This window comes from Colossoma macropomum, unplaced genomic scaffold (assembly GCF_904425465.1).
Source record: "Colossoma macropomum unplaced genomic scaffold, Colossoma_macropomum, whole genome shotgun sequence".
Classification (NCBI taxonomy): Eukaryota; Metazoa; Chordata; class Actinopteri; order Characiformes; family Serrasalmidae; genus Colossoma; species Colossoma macropomum.
In genome coordinates this window covers 50,049,325-50,074,612 of record NW_023494789.1, presented here as the reverse complement: position 1 = coordinate 50,074,612, position 25,288 = coordinate 50,049,325, and the positions used below count along the sequence as shown (strand labels likewise).

Genomic DNA, 25,288 nt, shown 5'->3' with positions numbered 1-25,288 from the left:
CGAGAAGCGAGAGACAGGAGAATGAGAGAGGAGCGAGAGAGAGAGAGAGAGAGAATGAGAGGAGTGAGAGAGACAGAGAAAATGAGAAGCGAGAGAGAGATGAGAGAGAAGCGAGAGACAGGAGAATGAGAGAGGAGCGAGAGAGAGAGAGAGAGAGAATGAGAGAGGAGAGAGAGAGAGAGAGAGAGAGAGAGAGAGAGAGAGAGAGAGAGAGAGAGAGAGAGAGAGAGAGAGAGAGAGAGAGTATTAGACGTGTGGTGGCAACTATAATTGTAAAAGACAAAAAAACTCAGAGAAATTCAGAGAAACATCTTTATTTATAATTATTAAAATAAAGCGCCCCCAAAAATTCCATACAGCTTGAAGATCCTAGCAAACACACAAACACTCACATGCAAGCACACACACACAAACACACACACTTCCCCAACACACAGAGCGTGGAGACGCAGAGCGGTCAGCGGTCAGAGAGGGCCAGAGGAAGACACATATAAATATAACGGCAGCACTTCAGAGGGACGTATGTGTATAAATACAGAACTCTAGGGTAGTTATAGAAAAAGAGACTACAAACCATCCTGTTATCGAGTCTCTATACTCTATACTCTCTAACGCGTGAGGTCAATAGTCTGTGTGAACGTGTGTGCACTCCTATCACAGTACGTTGGTTTGTCAGGAAGGGGCCGAGAGAGACAGAGGAGGTAGAGTGAGAGTGAGAGAGAGTGAGAGTGAGAGTGAGAGAGAGTGAGACACTAGTGGTCCCTGACTGTCTGGTCTTCCAGTATCTAGACCGTGGTATTGTGGGTATTGTAGTCTGATGGGGCAGGGTTTATAGGCCTGCGTCGTTGTAGGTCGGGGTGGCCACCTTCAGAATGCTCTGTGCGTTCTCTTCCACCAGGGGGCGCCATTTAACCTCTCCAGTCAGGAGGAGATCCTCGCCGTCCAGAGCGTCAATGAACTGCATCTGTTTGAAAAGAGAGAAAGAGGGAAAACGTCAGGTTTAGACAAAATATGCCTTTCAAAAGTGCTGCGTCACGGGCTCTTTAGTAAAGGCCATGGTCAATTCTGCATGCTTTTACATAAGTGCAAATAAGTTAACACAATGCTGTATTAAAGTTCTGGAACACACACATGTAGGTGCTGCTAACTTTACAGAAGAAGGAAAAAACAATCTTTACTGATGATGCAAGTCAGTAGAACCAGATGTTTTGCCAAGTAATTTTGGGTCATTTCTTTTGGTCAGTTCATCATTAAATTCACACACAATGTAAAGGGCAACAGGCATTTTCAAATGATGTCAAAAACAGAAAAACGACAAAAACAGAGATACGAGGTTTTGTTGTATGCATATATTACACACACAACAAAATTGTGTGGCATGGCATAGAATGGAATGGCATATGGGATATCCATATAGGGTATGTGGGGGTGCATGTATGTTATATGTAAATTTGTTCTATGCAGATGTGTTAAATTTTCACTTAAAAAACAGGTAAAAAAACCTTTGCATACAACTGAATATAAAATGCATTATAGACTACTTTCAAGAATTTTCTGTTTTTCATGATATACACTGGCAAGTATAAGGAATATCAATACCATATATATATATATACACTGCGATGAATACCACCTTGTTTAGAAAAGTAACATTTTGTTATTCTTTTCAAAAACTTGTTATATATTGTCACTGTATAAAAAAATTCTCCATTTTTTCAATTTGATTTTTTCCGCATCAATTGAGCAGCCACTCTTTACTTTGTGTGAAAATTTCATGATGAATAAATCAAGAGAAATGCTTTAAAATCACTTGGAAAAAAATCTCATTACATTAACTTACATCAAAAGTAAAGGAAGTTTTTGGCTTCTTCCAATTAAGAGATCCTGTTTTTGTGAACAGTGACGATGTGCAAAATGTTTACAAATGGATATACAGCATTTTGGAATGAAACTCTTCATACTGTTCTTTATAAAACTGGTATGCTAAAGAATCGTAAGTGAAAATCGTGACCTCAGCCGTCTGCAAGCCAAAAAAAAAAAAATTCTAATGAAGAATCTCATAGCCCCAGTAAAGGTTGCTGCTCAGTTCACTCCTTTGTTGCTGCTGGTGGTGACTGTCCATCATGGAACGCCGGGGGGGTGCACTCTTCGCAGGGGCAGTTTGAATAAACTATGACCAAAACTGACTCACTTTTGATGACTAAAATACATTTGGACATTTTTTTGTTTTGACTAACACCACTGCAGATGGCATGAAGAAAATGCGACATGCCGGAACGTATTCCAGCGAAACGACGGAATCAGAAAGCGAGGTGGAAAAAATGAACACGCCGCACCATGATGTCAGCCCGAGTGTGCGTCCGGAGTAATTAGCGTTAAACAACGACGGTGTCAAACGCGCACAGAAGGGGCCGCAGTAACCATAGTGACCGTTTCCCTCTGCGTGTTCAGTTGTTAGATGCTGCCACACTTTACGTGCTGCACCTGTGCCCCAGAGCATGTTTTTTCCTCTTCTTTTAACTTCCACCCTCCTGCCCTCACTTCTTTTTTACTCTCCATCCAGCACTAATCAGGCCCCAGAAAATCAATCCCTGCGCTTTGTGTTTATTTGTGAGGTTCCCCCCCGCACTCGTTCCTGAATGCCCCTAAGGCCTCCGCGCACACGCACACGCACACGCACCTCATTTGTAATAAATTCCTGCCATCACTTGTAATGGGCCAACACAGCTGGTCAGAGCCTGTGGCCTGAACAGAGACGCAGGACAGCCTGTGAGAGTGTGCGTGTTTTAGTTGGCTTCCCCTTCCGTACACTGCATAGAACGAGGCAGGCAGTGTTAAACAATACTCAGGACCAGTCAAACTCTCTTCTTTACGTTACCAAGCATCAAAGCATCAAGGCTTTGGAAAAAAAGGATGTCATGAATCCTTTTTAAAAAAAATAGCGGATTAAAATTTCTGCTCCAATTGAATGATTCAGTGGTTACTTTGCAAGCTGAAAGATGACCAGGCTCTCCGTAAGTCATTATAAGGCCATGTTCAGCAGTCTGAACATTCGTGCTCTGGGGCTCAGTCATGATGTAACAGAAAAGGTTCTTCCCCAAACCGTTCCACAAAGTTGGAAGTGCACAACTGTCCAAAATGTCTTGGTGCTGAAGCATTAAGATTTCCCTTCACTGGAACTAAGGGTTCTAGACCCACCCCTGAAAAACAGCCCCATATCATCATCCCTCCTCCACCAAACTTTACAGCTGGCACAGTGCAGTCAGGCAGGTAACGTTCTCCTGGCATTCGCCAAACTCAGGTTCGTCCATCAGACTGACAGATAGAGAAGCTGATTCGTCACTCCACAGAACACGTTTCCACTGCTCCAGAGTCCAGTGGTGGCGCTTTACTCCACTCCATCCAACACCTGGCATTGTGCTTGGTGATGTAAGGCCGCATGCAGCTGCTCGGCCATGGAAACCCAGCCGTGAAGCTCGCACAGTTTCTGTGCTGATGTTGATGCCAGAGGAGGTTTGAGCTCTGCAGTTACTGATCAGCAGAGTGTTGGAGACTTTTAAGCTCTATGCTCCTCAGCACTCGGCGTCTTATTGTCATCTTATTACAGAACCACGTTCAAATTCAGAAAGCTTTTTAAAATGACCCATTCTAGGGCTCCTGAGTGGCGCAACCGTCTAAGCGTTGGCCGTGTCATCAGGAGATCGTGAGTTCGATCCCTGGTGATGCTACAGCCATCCGTAGCCGGGAGTCCGAGAGAGCACAATTTGCCTCGCTCTCTCTGGGTGGGTAGGATGGCCCCTCCTTCTCCCCCCATCACTCAGCGCGATGCTAGTCAGCGCAGGCGTCTGTTAGCTGACGTAACAGATCTGGCGGTTGGCGCTTTCCTCCGAGCGCGTTCGGCTGTCCAGTGACGTTGCGTGAGCGGCAGTTCGAAAAGAAGCGGTGGTTGGCTTCACAGGTCTCGGAGGAAGCCTGTGTTAGCCTTCACCCTCCTAGCGCTGATAGCATCGTGTGACTGGGGGAGTCCTAACTAGCGGGTGGAATTGGAGACGACTAAATTGAGGAGGAAATCAGGTAAAAATTTAAAAAAAAAAAATTCTTTTATAAATGTGTGTAAAACGACCCATTCTTTGACTGCATGGCTAGGTGGTTGATTTTATACACCTGCGGCAATGAGACTGAATGAAACCCCTGAAATTAATGACTAAGAGATGTTAAGGCATTCTTCTGTCCATATAGTGTATGTTGTGTACAAACACTGAAACCTCCCACTATTATTAAGAAGATTGACAGGCAGTATATATCACAGTAACCTTTACAACAGTAAATAACCCGATCCAAATATTGGCATTCAAAAGTACAAAATCATCAGCTACTGAGGCACAATGGAGAGTAAACAGTAAACACTGTGTTGTGAAGGTCCAAGGTGTGAGTTGGTGGAAAGTTCCACTGTAATGATCAAATTACATGCTAAGCACAATTAAAATAACAACAGAAGTCTCTGTATGACTGAATTAAGCTTGTGCTCAGGCTATAAAAGTTCTAACACAGCTGGCACCACATTTGTTGGCTGCATGTGTGTGGGTGGGTTTGAATGCATGTGTTCGGGGTTTTGGTGGAGCACTGCTCTTCATTAGCCGCCAGTTAATGTTGCTGGTAAGTGACTATTTGCGTGCGACATGACCCTTACCGCTCTGGGATCATCTGACAATACCAGCTGAAGGGGATAGTGAGAGCGGCAGGCTGGGATGCATGTGCTTGTGGGTACGCGTGTAAACGTACATGTGTTTTGTGGTTGCTGGTGGGATTAGGAGGCAAACAAATTACCAGTACATGCACGTTATATGCACACAACACACAAACAAGCACATGCGAACACAGAAATACATCATATGAGACTAAGAAAGTGCAATTCAATTCAAAGGTTTGGAATAATAATAATAATAATAATATTTTTTATTTATATAGCACTGTTCATGCCAGTGGCAGCTCAAAGTGCTTTACAGACAGGTGATAAAGCTTAGCAGTAATACAAGACATTATAAGTTTTAATTTAAAATCATATAAGAAAATGAAACAGATCAAATTAAAAGATAAACACCTAAGACAGAGTTTTGATTAAATGCTGAGTTAAAGAGATAAATTTTAAGTTGCTTCTTAAAAGTGAGCTCTGAGCTTGACTGTCTAATAAAAGCTGAACTGAGCTCCACAGCTTAGAAGCAGAATAACTGAAAGAGTCTCTCCACGTTTTCTGTATTTTACTGAAGGTGTTCAGAAGGTCAGTATCTGCAGATCTAAGATCATAAACAGACAGACTCTCTGTGATGTAAGCAGTGCTTTCAGGTCATTTAGAGCCTTAAAAACTATTAGCAGAACTTTAAAATCTATCCTGAACGATACAGACAGCCAGTGCAGCTCTTTTAAAGCAGGACTGATCTGATCTCTCTGTTGTTTTTGTTAGGATGCTGCTGCATTTTGTACGAGTTGCAAAGGACGTATTGTTTCCTTAGGAAGTTCAGTAAGAAGATCATTACAGTGATCAACTCTGCTTGTAACAAATGCATGATCAAGTCTCTCTGCGTCGCTATGAGAGAGAAAAGGCTGAATAGTGATATTTTTCAAACGATAAAAAGCTACTTTAGTGACCACTTTAGAGCTCAGAGTCTAAGATAACTGGTCACTTTAAAGACTACTGTTACTGTACTCCATAACAACAAACAGTGTAGACTGAAATATTAAGCTAGGCGTCATAAGGTATTTTAAACATGATATATTTGATACGTCAAAGTTTTTAGGAACATAAAGATAATAAAAATAAGTAGTGTAATTCCTTGATAAGTTTTCTGTCTCAAGATTTGATCACGTTTCAAACATGAGGCATTCTGGAGATTAATTTTCTTAGAACTTCATTATCAATATTCTGCATCATTTATCCATCATTCAGACACATCCAACATTAGTTCATTTTTATAGCAGCAAACGGCACCAAACTTTTAAATGGTGATTACAGATCTTTAAGGAGAATTTGATGTTCTAGTAGGGTTAAGGTCATATTATAGAGGCCAATTATATTATATAGTTAATTTACACAACTTAATATATACAGTTAAGCACCTTAAAGCTTCCAAAATCATGTCCAAGACAAACATTTGTTGGACATTTCCTAGTTTTTTTGTGTCTGGACAGTTCTAAAGGACCCATAAAAAAAGAGTCTCTGGTCAAAACAAGAACAGCCACAGACAGTTGCAGGAACAGCTTTCACCAATTAGTCCTCAAAGAATCAGTGTTTAAATGCCAAGAAAAGATTTCTGTGAATAATTAGGTTATTGTAACAATTTAAGACACTAATATGTTTTGAAAGATTTTTGATTTCCCCAAATTCTCTCCCTAGTCCATATGCACACACTGCAAATATCACTCCAAATCTCTCTCCTCGCTATTGCCAACTGAACACACTGTTCCTTGGCTTTTAGCTCATTAGTCTGCTATGTTACTTTTCTGTTTTTTTAATTGTACACTAACGTTTTTTTAGCTCACATGACTTTCACAATTACAACAAGAGGGAAAACAAAGCAATTACAGCCTCTAAACATGTTTAGGTCCCTGCTTGCTGGTCCCTACATCTGGAACTGTGAATGTGAAAAACTCCAACCTTACAACAAAACAAATGGCAGGTACCGTTTACTGAGAACAGAAGATATTTCCTTCTATGAGGTGATAACCAGAGAAAAGCTCCTACACTCTCAGAAATAAAGGTACTAAACTGTCACTGGGGCAGTGCCCCTCTCGTCACTGGGGTGGTTCCCTCAAGGCTCCATCTCAGTACCTTCAGTCAGGGAACATAACTGAACCATAATCCACTGAAATGATATGTTCTAAGCTGTGCTGACTCCACACACCCCGTCTCGTCTCCAGGCTTTTATTTTACTGTTCTGTTTAAAACATTCGGTTATGAAAAGGTACAAATACAAACTTTTCACCTGGAAAAACTTATTTAAGGTTCACAATCAGACCTTAAAACCACTGTTGTAGCTTTGAGGGAACATTTACACTGTTTGTACCTTGATGAACGAAAAATGTACCTGAACAGAACCTTTATTTCTAACAGTGTATAGATTAAAGCCATTGTGAATGCTAAGTGTTTTCTCTAGATGACACTGGGAACACTGGGATTTAGAAATAAAGGTTCTGTGCAGGTATATTTTTCGTTCATCAAGGCACCAACAATGTAAATGTACCTTCTAATGTACAGCAGTTGTTTTAAGATCCAACCGTGAACCTTAAATAAGGTCCAATTGTGTAACTTAAATAAGTTTTTCCCAGCTTTTTTCCCCAATTTTGGAATTATTTGTCATATTAACAATTGTTACGCAGTAATATGTTACATGGTGTAGACTGAAATGTAAGAAACAAGACACCAAAATAAATCGATTTTGGGAAGAATGAAAACTTTTCACATGGTCAAAAAATAGTAGGTGTTATTAAATAATAAAACGTAATTATCCAGCTATAGCAATTTCTCGACATGCAATTACTATGAATAGCTATATGATTAACATTGGGTCGCTGTTTTGTGAATAAGATGCATTCTGTATATTCATTTTATTATAAGTTCATTCTCAATTATAATGGAATCTTCAGCTCTGCTCAGCATTGGACATTTCTTAATTTTACAGCTTACTACTAATACTAAATCTGAAACTTACAGAATATCATCACCACATTAGAATAATTTTACACAGGTGCAAAAAAACTGCTTCTACTTTACTCAAAACAGTGCTTCCAAAACTCTGAACGGTGTCAACATGCTTGGTTTTTAATGTTTTATCTCAACCTTGGAGCTGGAGATGGTGCTTCAAGTGTTCTTCAGTAAAGAAAATGGTTCTATATAGAACCATTAACACTCAAAGAACCCTTTGCATAACTAAAGGGTTCTTTGCATCATGAAAGGGTTCTGTAGACTGATGGAGAAGGTTCAGTACAGACCCCTCTTTGAAAATGGTTCTATAAAGCACCAAAAGGGTTTGTCAACTGTTATGTTGTAAAGCTTGTAAGAACGGTTATATAGAACCATTTATAGCACATGCATGCACATTTTCCATCAATCTGAAAAACACTTTCATGCAAAGGGTTCTTTGGGTGTTCACAGTTCCATATAGAACCATTTTCTATACTAAAAACCCTTGAAGCACCATCTTTTTTAAGAGTGTAGTTTGTTGTATGAAGATGTTAACACATATCCTGTATGTTGTATTGATAACTGCTGTATTTTGATTTTTTATGTGATATTTAACGATATTAAAATATTACAGTAGTCTCTCTCAGAGCCCAGGGGTGGTGGTGAGGCCAGAATGCCTGGAAGTAATGAGGTGTGGGAAACAAACAATTAAACCCGAATATTTTACACAAACCCCTCACTGACCTGTTTACGGACATATTCTACCATGAGCTCCAGCTGTCGGGGGTCTTCACATTGCCTGTTGAAGAGATTCCTCCAAAGTGCTGCTGCAAGAACGCAGTCGTCTGACAGTATTCCCTGAAAATTAAATAAATAAAGTAAACGACGAACGGCACTCTCTTCCACATTATGAAATCGGTTATGTAACAGACTAACCTCCGTTCTGCACCCTGAACTACATCCTTTCTCGTAATTTTAAATGCAACTTCAGCCTTCGTCACGTCTTCGGCACTAAATAACTTTATGATGCTTGCATAATTTGCCACTTTGTGTGCACTTCCACTCAAGAATTGATGGATGGAAGCTATTAAATCTTGTGCAAGCAGAATTTCAGCAGGGAACTTACAGCCGACTTGTGTGCTTGTTTGAAACTTTTCGTTTCTCGTTTTTCTCCCATTTTAACCCCTGCAGATCCTTCCCTTGTCAATGGCATGTCAAGGGGTTTTACATTTCGTTCTCGTCCAAAGAAAACAGGCATTTAATAAAAAGTTAAGGTTTATCATCTGAACGTAGCAGCTGCCCTTTACATCGTGTGAAAATTTCATGATGAATAGACCAACAGAAAAGCTCCAAAAACAGAATAAAATCGACTAACATTAACCTACAGTAAACATTGTGACAATATAGGTTGAACCATAAAGGAACCACAGAATTTTTTTTATAATTAGTGCCCCAAATCAATGAATCATAAGTAACCAGACAGTTGCTCTGTTGGGTCTTGGCCAGCTACATGTTGTAATAGTTAATGTTTAATAAAGCTAAGAAAACGTCTAGAGTTTATTCTAAAGGCAACATTAAAGTTTGTTTGATGTCTGTTTAAGTCACTGTCATCAAGGCAGGTCATCATCATCAGAAAAACAAAATCAATCTGAGAACAATATATAAATAGTATTTAGTGCATCACTCTTATCACAGCTTCCATTCTTTCTTTCAGTCTTAGAAGCTGGTTGATGATTTTCTGAAGTAATCAAACACATTCAGTGGTGTTGAGGTCTGGACTCTGGGGTGGTCAGTCCATCGTTCAGCTTCTTTGTTTGATGTGTCCGTCTCCTTTTCTCAGTGAGGTTCTTCTTGACAGCTACACATCCTTTCAGACCCACAGCGCTGAGTCGTCTTCTCACAGTGGAAGGATGGACAGAAACACCTGTGGATGTTTTCAGATCTGAAGCAGCTTGATTTTCTCCTCTCTCTCAGAGATGAAAGCTTTAAGTGCTGTTTATCTGTTGGGGGCGGTTTTGGTGTCTACCAGGTCTTCCAGGTGGTTGTTAGGAGCCTCATTTTCTCTGTAGCTTTGAATCAGTTTTTGAACACTTCTGAAGTTCTTGTTTGTTGCATGTATTTTCCTTTGACTTTCTCCTTCCTTATGAAAGTGGATTATCTTATATCTAATCAGAAATACCTCCTGAAAAATGAATAGCTTGTACTGATTTTTTGTTTTTTTTGTACTTATTTCCGTTTTGACTGGAAATCAAATAAATGAAGGGTGGTCAAACCACAGGTAGGCCTAAAGAACAGAAAGGCCAAGTTAGAGTTTACTAAAAAGTACACAAACAGCCTGTAGCGTTCCGGGACAAAGTCTCATAGTCCTTTGGAACAAAGGTAAACGTGCAGAAGAGTGACGGAATGAGGAATGTGTAGAGGAGGAGGGACCGATTATATTCCAAATTTATGACACTAGCAGCTGGATAAATGTGAAGCATACAAAAGCATATTTATGGTTTACATCCAAAAAATGCCTCAAAACTTAAGCGATCATGAAGAATTTGAGGACAAAAAGTGAAATGTTTTTGACAATCACCAGTTCTGAAGCCTGCAATTTGCTTACTAAAGGCAAAAAAGCCCCTAAGCTAAGCCAAAACTGAAAATGGCCACATTTCAAGCCTGCCAGAGCATCAACAGGGAAGTCTGGTGACATCTCTGGGCCAAAGACCCACAAAAAGACTACAAAATATTTGCAGAAAAATACTGACAATTTTATTTGAGCATTATATTCATTTGCCCAGTTGGTCTCCTGAATTGGGGGATAACATATAAAGAAACAGTAATTCCTATATGGTTCCAATATAGATGTAAATACCTTCAAATTAAAGCTGACATTCTGCACTTTAACCTCATAATCATTGTTTCGTTTCATATCTAATGTGATGGAGGACAGAGCCAAAACGACAAAATGCGTCACCTTCCATTTGCTTATGGTCTGCACTGTAACTGGATCTACAACAACAGATTTCCTTCACGTTTCTGAAACAAAGAAAATCCTACAGTGTGTTCGTGTTTAATGGGTGAATGTCATATGGCTTCCATTGTGAGCTTACGCTACATTAGGGCTTTATGTTTGCTTTGCGAGTGGCGTAGAAGTGACTTACCTCATCGTATCCAAAAATAGCAGCGTAGAATGTCTCCGTCATAGCCCTCATACTCTCCTTCCTATGAATGGCGTCAATCTGAGAGAGAGACAGAGACAAAAACAATGAACAACAACAGTTTACAAGAATACAAGGAATAAAAGCAGGTCAGATCAGAAGTGTGTTGTCATAGCTACAATGTTGGCACCTGCTAATATACCAATCACCTGTATCCTGTCCCCCATATAATCATGTAATTCATTTCGGTTTGTGGACTCTGTATTGTCAGTCTCTACAGGATCTTGCCTTTAAAGTGCAATTCCATCAAGTTTTTCAAATTTTTTTTCAAAATTCAGTGATTAAGATATTAAAAGTCACTCAGAATGGTTTGAAGAATCAGAATTGTTATTCTTCAAATAACTTCTTAAAAAATGTCTTATTTTCTTTTCTTAATTATTTTCTTAAGAACAATTCCAAGAACAAGTGGTATTCTTGAAAATGTCAAATTCCAAATGTACCTTATGCCATTTATGGTATTAAAATATTACATTAGTCTCTCAGAGCTCAGGGGGAAGAATGCCTGGAAGTAATGGGGTGTGGGAAACAAACAAACAACAAAACCCAAATATTTTATACAAACCCCTTTCTTAACTATTTTCTTAAGAACAATTCCAAGAACAAGTGGTATTCTTGAAAATGTCCTTAAATGTTTTCTTAACTTTACGGTAGTCTCACACTCATCTTAAGCTGTAAACTTTGACAAAATAAGCATCTGAATTTATCAGTTTATCTGCTCCTGCCCATCCTCGTCTCATGCTTTCTGCCATCACCCCACAATTATTGCATTTTCTAAGGAGGATTTTTTCCTGTTGGCTGTTTCTTCCACCATTACCTCTAGATCTTCTTTGCTTATTTAAATGCTTTTGTTTTCTGTTTAAACACTTGGTTTGATGTTTTTCCTCCATTTTGCTCCTCTGAGTGGATTAAACTAAATAACGGAAATAACAGTTCATACAAATTCAAAACGTATCTTGTGCCATTTATGGTATGCGGTAAAATGCAACATTAGCATTCATACGAAAATCTTAAGAAAACAAGATTATCTTAAGAGAATATCTGAGAACTTCAACATTTTTTGAGGATTGCATTTAAGAACATTCTTATGACCTTCTTAGTGTTCGTCTTAAGAACATTTGCAAGTTTTTTCTTAAATTTTTTTGTGAATCCAGCCCCTGGGGTCACAAATATAACCATTTTATTTACTATCCAAAACAACCAGTGAACATACATTTGTCTTCTGAGTTTTTTTATGTGTTGATGATGGTAAAATTGTGGTAAATCTGAAAATACAAGTTTTGTTTAGGGACTATTTTGCCTCAGTACTCTGTATGTTCCCCTCCACCATGAATTTCTATCGTGAAATAATGGCATCAATGGAATCCATAACAATTTCATGTAATATCTTTGTGTGAGGGAGCTTTTAGATGTGGACCACCACTGTGAACAAGTCTGACTTGTCACATTTCGTAGATGTAAACTTTGTTTACATCCAAAACATTTAATTACACACATTTTAACACATAAGTGGAATTCCCCTTTAATTACAAGCCAAGCAGCTCCAGCAAAGCTCTCAACAAATGCTTGATATAAAGACGCAACAGTATTGATTACCATCCAATAAAGACAAACATTTTTTATTGTTATTTTTTCTAGAACAAATGTGATCAGCAAAGCACTGTTTTGTCCTTTCACTTGTACTTCTTTTTCCAAACACATGGCGGTGCAAAACATCTCCTCTGCATGTCTGCTACATTAATGTTCTTGGTGAGAAATCAATTTTTGACGTGAGCAGAGCTTTTACTGTAGATGGAATCTGACCTCAGAGATTTCATACCTTTTTAAGCATGTGAGTTGCACCTTCGGTGTCAGTATTTACTGAATTTTTGAATTTTTGCTAGCTACGTTCGTTTGCCGTGCAGAAAAAGGGGAAATATGTGTCAACTAACTGGTACAATAATGAGGCGCACATGAAAAAGAAAAGTTGCAGCTACTAAAGCTAAATGTGACACAATAACTACTTATCGACACTTTAATATCACCATTTATGAAATATTCTGTATGCACTCCTGCATGACTTCTCCTTCGTAAATGTTTTAAACAGTGGAATTCCTCGACTTTTCCATAACACATAATGAAATTTCCATACCAAACATTTAGCACACTGCTGGACAATATATCAGTATACCAGCACACCGTGATAATGACATACCATTTCCTGTTTTAGTGATAAGTATTTGATAGATAAGGAGCATTTAATTTTGCGTAGTTTACTCATGGTATGCAGTCCTTGATGGTTTACATTTAAACTCCTTTGCTTAAAATCCATGAAAATAAGGAAACGAAAGGGAAGAAAAGACCTATGTTATCTGAATATTAATTTAATATTTAAATATTATTAGCTATCAAGTCAAAATGCAGTTTAAATAGAAGGACTACAGTGAAATTGAAATTTGACCCATGTACAGATTTCTGCACACTGACCTCAAAGGATCTGTCATTTTGCTCAATACATTAGCGTTTCAGAATTTCAGAGCCTTTACATTTTGCTCGGACCCCTCCGCCATCGCATATTCTCAACTGCAAACATCCATCGGTTTAGTTCGTAAACAGCAGTTTAATGTATTGTCATAAAACAGGTGCACACGCATCGCGATTAGGTGGACATTATTCTCCATTTCATTACATTTAGCTCAAAATCAAATTAGTTAAGAATAACAAAGACACATTTATTTATCCAGCAAAATGAGTTACCTGAAGTTCAATTTGGGAGGGATTCATTTACCTGGTCTGGAGAGGTGATGTATTTTTTAGGCTACCAAAGTTTCCCAGTGATTTTAGTCCCGTCTAAATCTGCAACGTCAGTGACTTGAGGTAACTTTTACAGCATTTATTAGAAGGATGTAATAAGAGTCGGTTCATAACCTTGAGCACTCAGAGTGCATTAAAGACTATATAAAACCAAATTATTCAGAGTTCCTCAGCAGTTTGCTCATCATTTCTTAACGCTGCTGCAGCGGGTGATGTTTGTTTAGCCACTGCGGTGCAGACCGAGCACTGTGACTCACAGTGAAGAAGCTACTCAGCCAGGTCTTGGTGTGAGAAAAGCAGCAGTGGTGGGTTTTTTACTCTTTCACTTGGCTTGTCAATTCATCTTCTCCAGCGTTCGAATGTCAAGACATCTTCCACAACACACACGTCCTGAATGTCACACCTTAGCTAGTTGAGATTCATATTAACATGTTAGTAAAGTGCTTCAAATGTGATGAGATGACAAACCACATGGGGAAACTGTCTGGGAAATTCTATGATTTTTTCAGCACTTATTCTTTTCCATGACTTATCTAAATCTAGCCAAATTTCTATATTCTATGACTTTCCCAAGATTTTCATAACCATATGAACCGATTTCCACCTGTTCAAAAAGTTTGGAATCACTTGTCATATTAACATTTGCTATTATCTGATTCAATCACTAGTAACAGAGTAGTAACTCAAAAAATTACCTCTCTCAGACTGCAATGGAGTTCATTTACTCATTATTTCCAGGGGAAAAAAGAATGTTTGTTATTCATTACTTTACTTCGTCCATTGATAAAGGGATTTAGCAGAGATTAAACCATACAAATAGAATATTTAGCCACATGATGCAGCGCTAAGGTAGGCCAGGGTTTCTCAACCTGTGGGCCGCGGACCACCAGTGGGCCGTGAAGCACCCTCTAGTGGTCCACGGGCCTGTACTCAAGGGGAGGCAGTGGTTCACACTGGGCCGGTAGAGACGTTTAAATAAAAACATCGCAGTCGCAGGCAAAGTAAATGACATCAGTTTGAGACATCGCAGCCACAGGGAGCAGCGCAGACAGTTAGGCCTGAAAACTCACCATGCGTTCTTACGTTGCTGTGGACGTTAAAACACTCAGTACTGAAGGGGGCGACAGAGGACAAATCAGAGAGGGATCTACTGTTATTCCAACAGCCTCAACAGCTAAACACAGGCAGTAGAGGAGAGTGAGCTGCTTCACCTCTTCTCTTGGGTTGGAAATGCGATAATTTATCATATTTTTATGCCGTCTTTAAATGAGACTAAACTGCACGTCTGCTATGGCAGTTGAGAAACATGCTGGCACTACAAGACCGCTTGGTCAGGCTTGGCTGTCGTCATAGCGCCCCTTGCTGTAATGCTCAGAATGCAGCTCGCGCTTGTATTGCATTATGAAATGCGTTGTGACACATTTTTGAACGTAACTACGTGTGAAACCCCGTCTGCGTAGCCCGAAGCGTCTGCGTTCGCATCCTCGCATGAAGTACGTTTCGGGCCTTAGTCAGAGATCGAGAGGTTCCTCAGGGCTCTACCTCGTTCGGTGCAGACCTATCAAACTTTTCTCCTGCGGGTCTCGGCCTTCTTCCAACCGAACCCTGTTCACTTCATCACAGCTGGCGTGAACGCATTTTATGATCAAATGAGGGAGTTCGTCAGTAGAGCCAGCTTTCCTCTTCTTCCAGCAGCACGTCAGCGCTGTACACTGTCAGTTTAATCTGCCTGTTTTAACGTCTGACTCTTTACAGACTCTCATTGCACTTATATCATTCCTGCAGCTCGAGCTGCAGCTGATAAAAATGACAGATGAGTCTGAAAATAATATCTGCGATTGATTTTTGGCCGAGCATCGGCAACCTGAGTAAACTCAAACTAATAAACCAACAACAAAGAAGGTTTATCATTACTGCTGACTCTAGGACGCTGATCCAAAAGCCCACTGAGTGGTGTGAGGTTTATTTCAAATGAGGCGCTAAAACCTTCAAAATTAAAGTGACATCTCGAGACCAAACAGTTACTCCAGTGGCAAAAATAGTAATAAAAAAAAAGGTTGATTTTAGTTCTGTGGGCCGCTACGCTTTATAGTTCCAAACAGGCGGGAAAAGGTTGAGAACCCCTGAGGTACACCTGACTGTTTAAATGTCATGTAAAAAGTCTTTGCTTTTCCTATTACTGTTGGTACATTTCTCCTCAATCAAAGCAAAAGTGCACATATACACACACATAAATGACAGCCACAAGGTGAAGCCCTAGGTGAACAACTCTGTTTATTTTTGAGCCGCCTACGGTGGAGTTTCGGAATGTGCAGAGTGTGCTGGACTTGCATATGTGCGTATGTATATGCAAGAGTGTGCAGTGCAGCAAAGCACCTGTACATAATTACACAGACCTGCTGATAATTACTCTCATCTGGCTGTGGTCAACTTGCCTCGCACTCTTCTGCTCATTCTCTCCGTTTTAGTCGTCCGTGTCTGGCTCCGTTACCCTTCTGTCCACCTCACCTTGCCTCCTAATTCTTCCTCTTTCTTTCTCCTTACAGGGGTATATGTGATTTTTTGAGCAGGTAGTGCTGGTACTAAAAAGCTGCAAGTGCAGCTGCGCAAATTAAAATACTGAAGTACTGAGATAAAACAAAACACGTCTAAAAAGTACTAACTGCAAAACATGAAACAATCTGTCATTTGTGTGCAAAGTTAGCAGGTAAAAGCTTTGATTTTTTAATGCTCATTGTGTGAAATGCACAGAATTTTCTCCACAGTGCTTCAGATTCCAAACAAGTGGGGACTATTAGCACTAAAATCATGTTTTTGTTTTTGCCATCATAGTGAGAGAGGAACCCCACACCAGCAGGAGCTCATAAATATACATATGGATGCAGCCACAAATTTCAAAACAAGAAGCGAAATAGTTCATTACCGAAAGAAAAGCATCACTGTCTGTGTTTACATGCAAAGATTTTTGCCAATCCGACTGAATATATTCTGATTATAGATTAAGACTGAGGTGTTTATTCTCACTCTACTCAACAATCTGATTGAAAATCTCTGTTTACATGCTCACTACAAGTAATCAGATCCAGAATTACACCCTTGCAAAGAGAACTGCTTAGTGTAGATGTTACCATGACAACCAGCATCACGTGAGTCCAGTCAGAGTGAGATGAGCAGCAGTGAGCAGCGCTTGTGTTTTTAATTACTTTAAAATGATGTCAGACTCAGGAAAACGTCCTTCACATGTCCTTATTAAAGAAGGCCGAGAGGAAGACGTCGTGTTCTGAGACACATAAGCTGGACGTCCGTCCCACCGCCGTCTTTTAAAGATCAGAGCATAAACTTCGTCTCCTCTGCAGACCAGTTTCTGCTCCGCCATGTTGAACAGTATAAACTTTCACTATGACGTGACAAACATGATCAGAACGTACCTAAACTTTTTGATAGGGAATGTAATCAGATACAGGCGTTTACACAGATATTCTTCTATTTAACGGATTATTTACAGGATTACCCACCTCGATCAATCAGATAGAAACTGTATTACAAATGGCCTTAATCGGACTAGTCTATTCCGACTGAGGCATTTACTTGGACGTATTCTATTCCGATTGAGCTATTAGTCGGATTATTAGGCTGTGTGTAAACGTGGCCACTTATTTAATGTGTCATTTTCCATTTAATCAGTGAATTCTAAAGACAGCTTCCTAATCCAAAAAAGTCTTTGGAATTATATACAACATTATTTGGATTCGTTCTGTAGTTTTCAGGTTACCTGATGGACTACAACTATCATAAAAAGCAGAATGTAATCCGCAGCATGCATGATGCCGCTCAAGTAGGCTACAGGCCTTAGGTGTATGCTGCAGATATGCCGTTCGATATACCAAGTAGTGAGAACAGTTCATGAATAATTAAACTCTGTATTTCACGCTGCCCTAAGATTTATTACTGGTGACCCCTACAGACCCATCACTGTATACTATATGAAAAGGTTGGCTGGTCATCTCTGTCTGTGTGTTGGGAGACACACTGGCTTCTTTTTATCTATAAAGCGCTTACTGGCCATCGTACATCACAGAAATGCACAGTGTAAATAATGCAGTTTATCAGACTCGCTCCAGTGATTGGATCAGCCTTCAGGTGCTGAGCGCTTTCACAGAGCTGGGAAAATCTGCTTTTAGCTACACCAGCAAGCTCGAATTCATCACAGGACACTCTAAAACTTTGCTCTCTGGTGTCACATGAACATTTAAACTTTTAGTCTCTAACCACCTCCAATCAGCCTGATACTGCTTTATTTGATTTTACTTAACTTTTAATATGACGTTTGGTATTTTTTAACTATGTCTTAGCTATTGTTTTACTTTTTACTTTTACTTTTTTACTTTTATTTCTTCACTTTTTTATCATTCTTTTTATTTCTTTTATTAGTATTCTTTTTACTTATTTTGTTATTGTCAATTTGTCTTACATCTATCTCTTTTATTTCATTAATTTATTTCTTAGTTTTTATTTATTTTATTCTGCTCTGTTACTTGATAAGTTACTATATTGTAATTGTTTATTGATTTAACAGTTCATTGTCACTTTCTTATTATTAAATTTTACTTATGATTTTTTTAATTATAGCATCTATTTTATTTATTTATTTTTATTTATCTTTTATTTATTTACAACTTCTCAATGCCTGATTCCTGTATTACTCTGCTACATTGTAAATGAGGGTCTCCCTCTGAGTTTAAATAAAGGCTGACTGATTGATTTCAACTTCAAAGATCACTAGGAACTGGATTAAGTATCTGAATAAAGGCTTTTGCACACATAACTGTGATCTTTCGGTTTTTGCACAGTACTGATTCCTCCTAGCATGTTTGACAATATTGTCGCTTTGTACAGTCATGTCTGACCTCTACGGCCTTCTCTCTTTCCTTCTTCAGCTCGACTTAACTTGGTAAAGGTAGGCGTGTGACATCTGATGACTCTCACAAATAAGACCGAAAGCCAAGAAAGAGCTGATTATGCACTAGTAAATTAGTGTCCGATCTCAGTTTACTGTTATTACTAGTGCTTAGAAAAACATACATGTACACACCCTTGAAAATAGCATGGAGAGCTTACGCCGGCCAGGTGCTGAGTGTGTGTGCTGGGAACGAAGGAAAATTCACGGGCTGGTCCGACACGGCACAAATGACAAGTGTTTTCCTTCTCTCGGCACAATTAGCACGCGTAACCTTATCGTGGCAAAGCTTGAGCAAGAAGGGGTCTTTCACTTTCCACTGCTGTAACATTACTCCGCTCCCACTGAGCCGAACGGTTACAAACCTGCCAGACACACTGATTACACACCAGGCTTTTACAGGCCTCTTCACCTCTTTATTTTCCCTCCAAACATGTTCAGCTCTCCTCAGTTCCGACCTGGAAACGGCCCTTCGTAATGGGTCAGGATCCAGGCGAGCCTCCTCTGCCTTTACACTGCTAACGTTAATCTTATCTTCGAACCTGGCAGGTGCTCTCGACATCCCTTACAGCATATGATGTAAGAATGAAGTGGAAAATGAGGTCATCCTTCTGCTGTGCCACTCCACTGCTGCTGCTGCCAGGGCCAAGAGGTCAGCAGCAATTAAGATTCGGGGGGTAGGTGGGGGGCAAGGAACAGTCTCGGCTCCAAATGGAACACCGCACCTCATTTACCTCATTCAGATCTGTGTCAGGCTAATGTCCCGAATTCATCAACAAAAAAAGAAAATATATCCTCCTGCCAGAGCTCTGATGGTGGAACAGCTACAGACCAATAGAACCTGATGTTGGAAAACTCAAAGAAATGTTTTTCCACTTCAGCCACATTTAAAAATCACAGAATGACTAATTACTGGTGTTGCACTGTTTGAGTATCACTGCCATTACCGGCACTTAAACACAGTCCAGATATCAGCAATAGAGGATCCGACTCGCACACCAGGGACTCAAGACCTGACTCGGACTCGCACACCAGAGACTCGAGACCCGACTTGGACTCGCACCCCAGACATTCGAGACCCAACTAGGATTTGCAAATCAGAGACTCGAGACCCGACTCGGACTCGCACACCAGAGACTGGAGACCCGACTAGGATTCGCACATCAGAGACTCGAGACCCAACTCTGACTCACACCTCAGAGATTCCAGACTCAACTCAGACTCACACTTCAGAGACTCCAGACTAGACTCACGTCTTGTACCTCAGAGACTCCAGACCCGACTCGGACTCGCACACCAGAGACTTGAGACCCAACTAGGATTTGCACATCAGAGACTCGAGACCCGACTCGGACTCGCACACCAGAGACTCAAGACCTGACTCGGACTCGCACACCAGAGACTCAAGACCCGACTCGGACTCGCACACCAGAGACTCGAGACCCAACTAGGACTCGCACATCAGAGACTCGAGACCCGACTCGGACTCGCACACCAGAGACTCAAGACCCGACTCGGACTCGCACACCAGAGACCCGAGACCCAACTAGGACTTGCACAACAGAGACTTGAAATTTGAATCGGGCTCACACCTCAAAGACTCAAGACTTGACTCATACTCGCAACCCAGAGAGTGGAAGACTCAACTCTGACTCACACCTCAGAGACTCCAGACTCACCTCAGAGACTTGAAGACTCAACTCTGACTCGCACAAGTGCTCTCGACATCCCTTACATCATATGATGTAAGAATGAAGTGGAAAATGAGGTCATCCTTCTGCTGTGCCACTCCACTGCTGCTGCTGCCAGGGCCAAGAGGTCAGCAGCAATTAAGATTCGGGGGGTAGGTGGGGGGCAAGGAACAGTCTCGGCTCCAAATGGAACACCGCACCTCATTTACCTCATTCAGATCTGTGTCAGGCTAATGTCCCGAATTCATCAACAAAAAAAGAAAATATATCCTCCTGCCAGAGCTCTGATGGTGGAACAGCTACAGACCAACAGAACCTGATGTTGGAAAACGCAAAGAAATGTTTTTCCACTTCAGCCACATTTAAAAATCACAGAATGACTAATTACTGGTGTTGCACTGTTTGAGTATCACTGCCATTACCGGCACTTAAACACAGTCCAGATATCAGCAACAGAGGATCCGACTCGCACACCAGAGACTCAAGACCCGACTCGGACTCGCACACGAGAGACTCGACTTGGACATCAGAGACTTGACTGGGACTCACACACCAGAGACTCGACTCGGACATCGGAGACTCGACTAGGACTCGCACACCAGGCTCTCGAGACTCAACTCGAACTCACACCGCAGAGATCCGACACACGACTCTGACTGGCACCTCAGAGGCTTGAGACTAGACTCCAGACTCGAACTGGACTCGCACCTCAAAGATCCGACACTCAACTCAGACTGGCACCTCAGAGATTTGACTCTGACTTGCACCCCAGAGACTCGAGACTCAGATTCGCACCCTAGAGACTCTAGACTCGACTCTGATTCGCACCCCGGAGACCCGAGACTCAGATTCGCACCCCAGAGACTCGAGACTCGACTCGGACTCACACCCCAGAGATTTGAGACTCGACTAGGACTCGCACCCTAGAGACTCCAGACTCGACTCGGACTCACACCCCAGAGATTTGAGACTCGACTAGGACGCGCACCCCAGAGACTCCAGACTCAACTCAGACTCACACCCCAGAGATTTGAGACTCGACAAGGACTCGCACCCCAGAAACTCCAGACTCGACTCGGACTCACACCTCTGTGACTGAAATCTTGAATCAGATTCATGAAATGACTTGCGAACATCTCTGGTACACATTCTTTAAGCTACATGCTGTTAACAAAGCTAAATACTACAACTTAGTTAACTGTCCAACAAATCTAGTCTGTCATTTAATTCTAGGATATAATGAACAACCACTGCCAATGAGCGACACCATTTGTTAAGCACCAAAACTGGAGGATTTAACTTTCAAGTGAGAAAAGAAAAGCTTGTGAACCCTTTGGAATTCCCTGGATTTCTGCATGGATCTGTAGCTGTTTGCTCCTGCTGATTTACTCTTTTGTTTTGGATCACCATCTGGTTGCATGGCCCAACCTGTTCTGAGTTTTTGACCTTAGACCGACACCCAGACATTCTGCCAGAGAATTTGCTGATTGAAATTGGAATTCTTTGGTCCTTCATCATGTCTGCAGCCCCACACCATTACACTGGAACTCGACCAATCTCTTGGCAGTACTGATAGTACTGACTGATACTGATGCTTTGCAGTTTTATTAGTGAAATTATTACGGACAATGCGACAATAATTACCGACGTCTGGTCACGTCATTTACAGATTTCAAACTTACGATCTCCCAACAACATGGCAAAACCCACTGCACCCCTGTGTACTGAGTCACAGTTGCACAGGCCGATAACATTTCCAATAATGATGACAGTTTTAATGCTATAGGTGAAAACATCAATGATAATACACCAATAATTAGTGACTTCACGTCATTTCCAGGATTCAAACTTATTATTATCTCCATAACAGTGCCTGTTTTTCCACTGTGGAGCCGTTGTTTGGCTACTTCGCAGCAATGCAGGCTGAACTGCTGAACCTCAACACAACACCAACATGGGTAACATAATGAAAGCATGTAATGTATCCTAACCCAAATCAACACCAGCCACATTTTATACCCTGCATTACACTCCCTCCACCATGCTTCACAGCTGGGATGCAACAAACATAACAGTGTGTTCCAGTAGTACTGCTGAACAAAAGGGTTTTTTTGGAGAGTGAGGGTTTACTCCATGTTAACCTTCTATGAACACCACTCTTGGACAATGTTGTACTCATCATAGACTCATGAACACATTTTTGAGTGCCCGAAGACTCTTAACTGGCATCTTTTTGATCCCACAGCATCAAGTACCTTTAAATAATTGTGTAATAAAAAATAAATAAAATCTTTATTCCTTTACGGCCAATGCAACAAACTGGCTATTTCTGCCTTTTTTCTACAGTCTCTTTAATAACGCGATTTCTGAATGCAGTCGTGTTTAATTGACATTTAAAAAACATGCTGTAACAAAGACAAAAATTCAGGTATCTTTATTCAGTTTATGTTACAAACTGCTGTTTTGAACAAGCAAACACATGAATAAGACTGTAAGTCACACTTCTGTCACACTTTATCGCGGCTCTGATTAAACACATCAATACTGGCTCTTACCGAGCTGAACTGGGCTTTGAACGAACTCGCACACTCGTCTGGAAAAAACACAGTGCATTAAACAATAAAGGAAGCCATGTCCATCTTTCATATAGTGACACGAAACACGGAAGCCCACAGAAAACTGATTCTACACGCTACAACTGATCAAATGATTTTACTGTTGCCAACACTGACACACACACAGTGTAGCTCTTCTGGTGGCAGACTTAAAATTATATTTAAATATAATTTCAATGATCAAATATCAATAAAAATTGCACCTCAAACTGAAATACTTCACTTAATATAATTTGTATATCTGACTATTTTTGCACATTTTATTCTTTTAACCATATCGGCTGCTATAATACTGCATCAACCAAATGCTGTATTCCATTGCTGTTGTTCTGGTTGCTACCTCAGTGACCGCTATACTCATATATGTTAGGCCATCTGCTAATATGTCATAGTATGTTACATCCTGCTTTGCACAACTCCACATATTCTCAGTATCGTGTACTGTATGTGTTCTGTTTCTGCATTTATCATAAGTCTTTTGTATTTAATGCAGTGTGGATATCGTATTGTTTTGCACTTGTGTTCCTGTGTTGGTCCTGGAGGAATGTTGTTTCGTTTCACTGTGTACTTGTATACAGCTGGAATGACAAAGCCTGTTGAACCTGAAACTACTGCCTTTTTTGGGCCAGTACCAGACTTGTAGGGTTCAAGTAGTTCAACGTATGTGAAGTTGAGGGACAGATCAATTAAGACTCTACTAAAAACCATTAGTCTCTCAGTACACAGCAAATAGTGACTTTAAGAGACCAAACAAAACCAGGCCTTTTAATTCAGGGTCACTGCAACTTGGCAAAAATGCAGGCCAGTTCTATATGGGATAAAACTGGCATTAAAGCTTTTGTGTGTTTAATAGCTTGTCTATAATGTGACTGCAATTTCTAGAGCCTGAGCAGAAAATTGGAGACTTCTGATTTATGTGAACATGAACAGGAAGATGGTGATATTATGGAAAGACTGTAGCATAGAGTTGCTTCAAAGAGGTACTGATTTTGTTATATACATACATGCATATGCACACACACGTGCAAAGACATGTGTGTGAGCGTCATTACAACCCAGATTTAATTCTACACCCCTTCAAATGGATGTATGTATGCATGTGCACATTTCAGGCCCAAATGTAAAAGACACGGTATTACAAAACTCTGAAAACACACAATGTCAGTCAGCACAGATGCAAAAACAAAGCAGGGAAAAATAAAGCTCACTTGCTTTTTAGACTTTACAAAATAAAAACAAAAAACAATGAATGAATGAATATTTTTCTCAAACCCTTAACCTTCTATTGCATGAATTATTACTTAAACATGACAAAAATGTTTTGTGTTTTTGTTATTTAGAATTGTTTAAATAATGGAAATATTTGAAAACAAAATTATTTATTTCTAAAAAATTAAGTGGAGTATTCGGTAAATTGTTGCCATATGGTAACAATACGCAATCATACCACGGCACCATAAAATCTAAAGAAAAAAAAAGGCACCACAAAATCTAATTTTTCTCTAAAAACAAGAACAAACAAATTCAGCTTATACTTAGTGAAATGTATGACCCAATATTTACAAATATTGGAAATTAATACAATTTCAATTGGTATTTGGAATGTATGGTAATATCATCATAATAAGAATTCCTGGTCATGTGATGTCATGAAGTATTTGTCCTTTCAAAGACAATTAAATAGGAAAACACAGATTTTATATTACTGCTTTTTAGTGAAGTTGAAATAAAGTAAGTGTTGCCATATGGTAAAACCGCGCAATAGAGAGTTAAAGGGCTCACACCCTATTTTTTATATATATTTAATTTTATATTTACATATGACATTTATGTGATATCATGTACCAAAAACAGCCATAATTAATTTTTATATGACCTTCTTAAACCTCTCTTTATTACTTAAATACACTGTCTGTGGGCAACTGAACACCTGTGTCAGCAATGGCTGCACCTTAAAGAGGAATTACACAAGTTTTACAAAATTTCAGTGGGTGAGATGTAAACAAAGTCATTCCGAGTGGTCTGACGTGAAATGGTTCAATGCAGAGAAACTTGCTGATTCAGTTTTTTGTAGTAGTAGTGATGGGAACCATGTGTTGCAATGTCTAAAACACAAATATAAGCATTTTATTTACTGTCCAAAAACGAACTGCCATCTGGGTTTTTCTATGCAATTAAACAATTTTTTTTTCATTGTAGGCCAAATAAAACACTCTAAAAGCTTTCTTTAAATGTGTAAAGCCTAATAAAAATGTGTGATAACATACTAATATATACAATATACAGATTAAAGAGGAGTCCCAATATTTTTTAACAGTGTGTGAGATGTAAACAAAGTGATTCAGAGTGGTTTG

At 40.0% G+C, this 25,288-nt stretch overlaps 1 protein-coding gene across 1 annotated transcript in view; it reads right to left on the bottom strand.

The window, feature by feature from the left end:
- Positions 1-298: 298 nt before the first annotated feature.
- The window catches only part of LOC118808693 (ubiquinol-cytochrome-c reductase complex assembly factor 1), a 47,602-nt gene continuing 22,612 nt past the window's right edge, over positions 299-25,288 (bottom strand). Inside the window, exons 7-9 of the mRNA XM_036571567.1 lie at positions 10,825-10,902; positions 8,423-8,536; positions 299-964 (exon numbers count right to left, since the gene is read on the bottom strand). Coding sequence (XP_036427460.1) covers positions 830-964; positions 8,423-8,536; positions 10,825-10,902 — 327 coding nt within the window. The 3' untranslated portion in view covers positions 299-829. The remainder of the gene's footprint in view (positions 965-8,422; positions 8,537-10,824; positions 10,903-25,288) is intronic.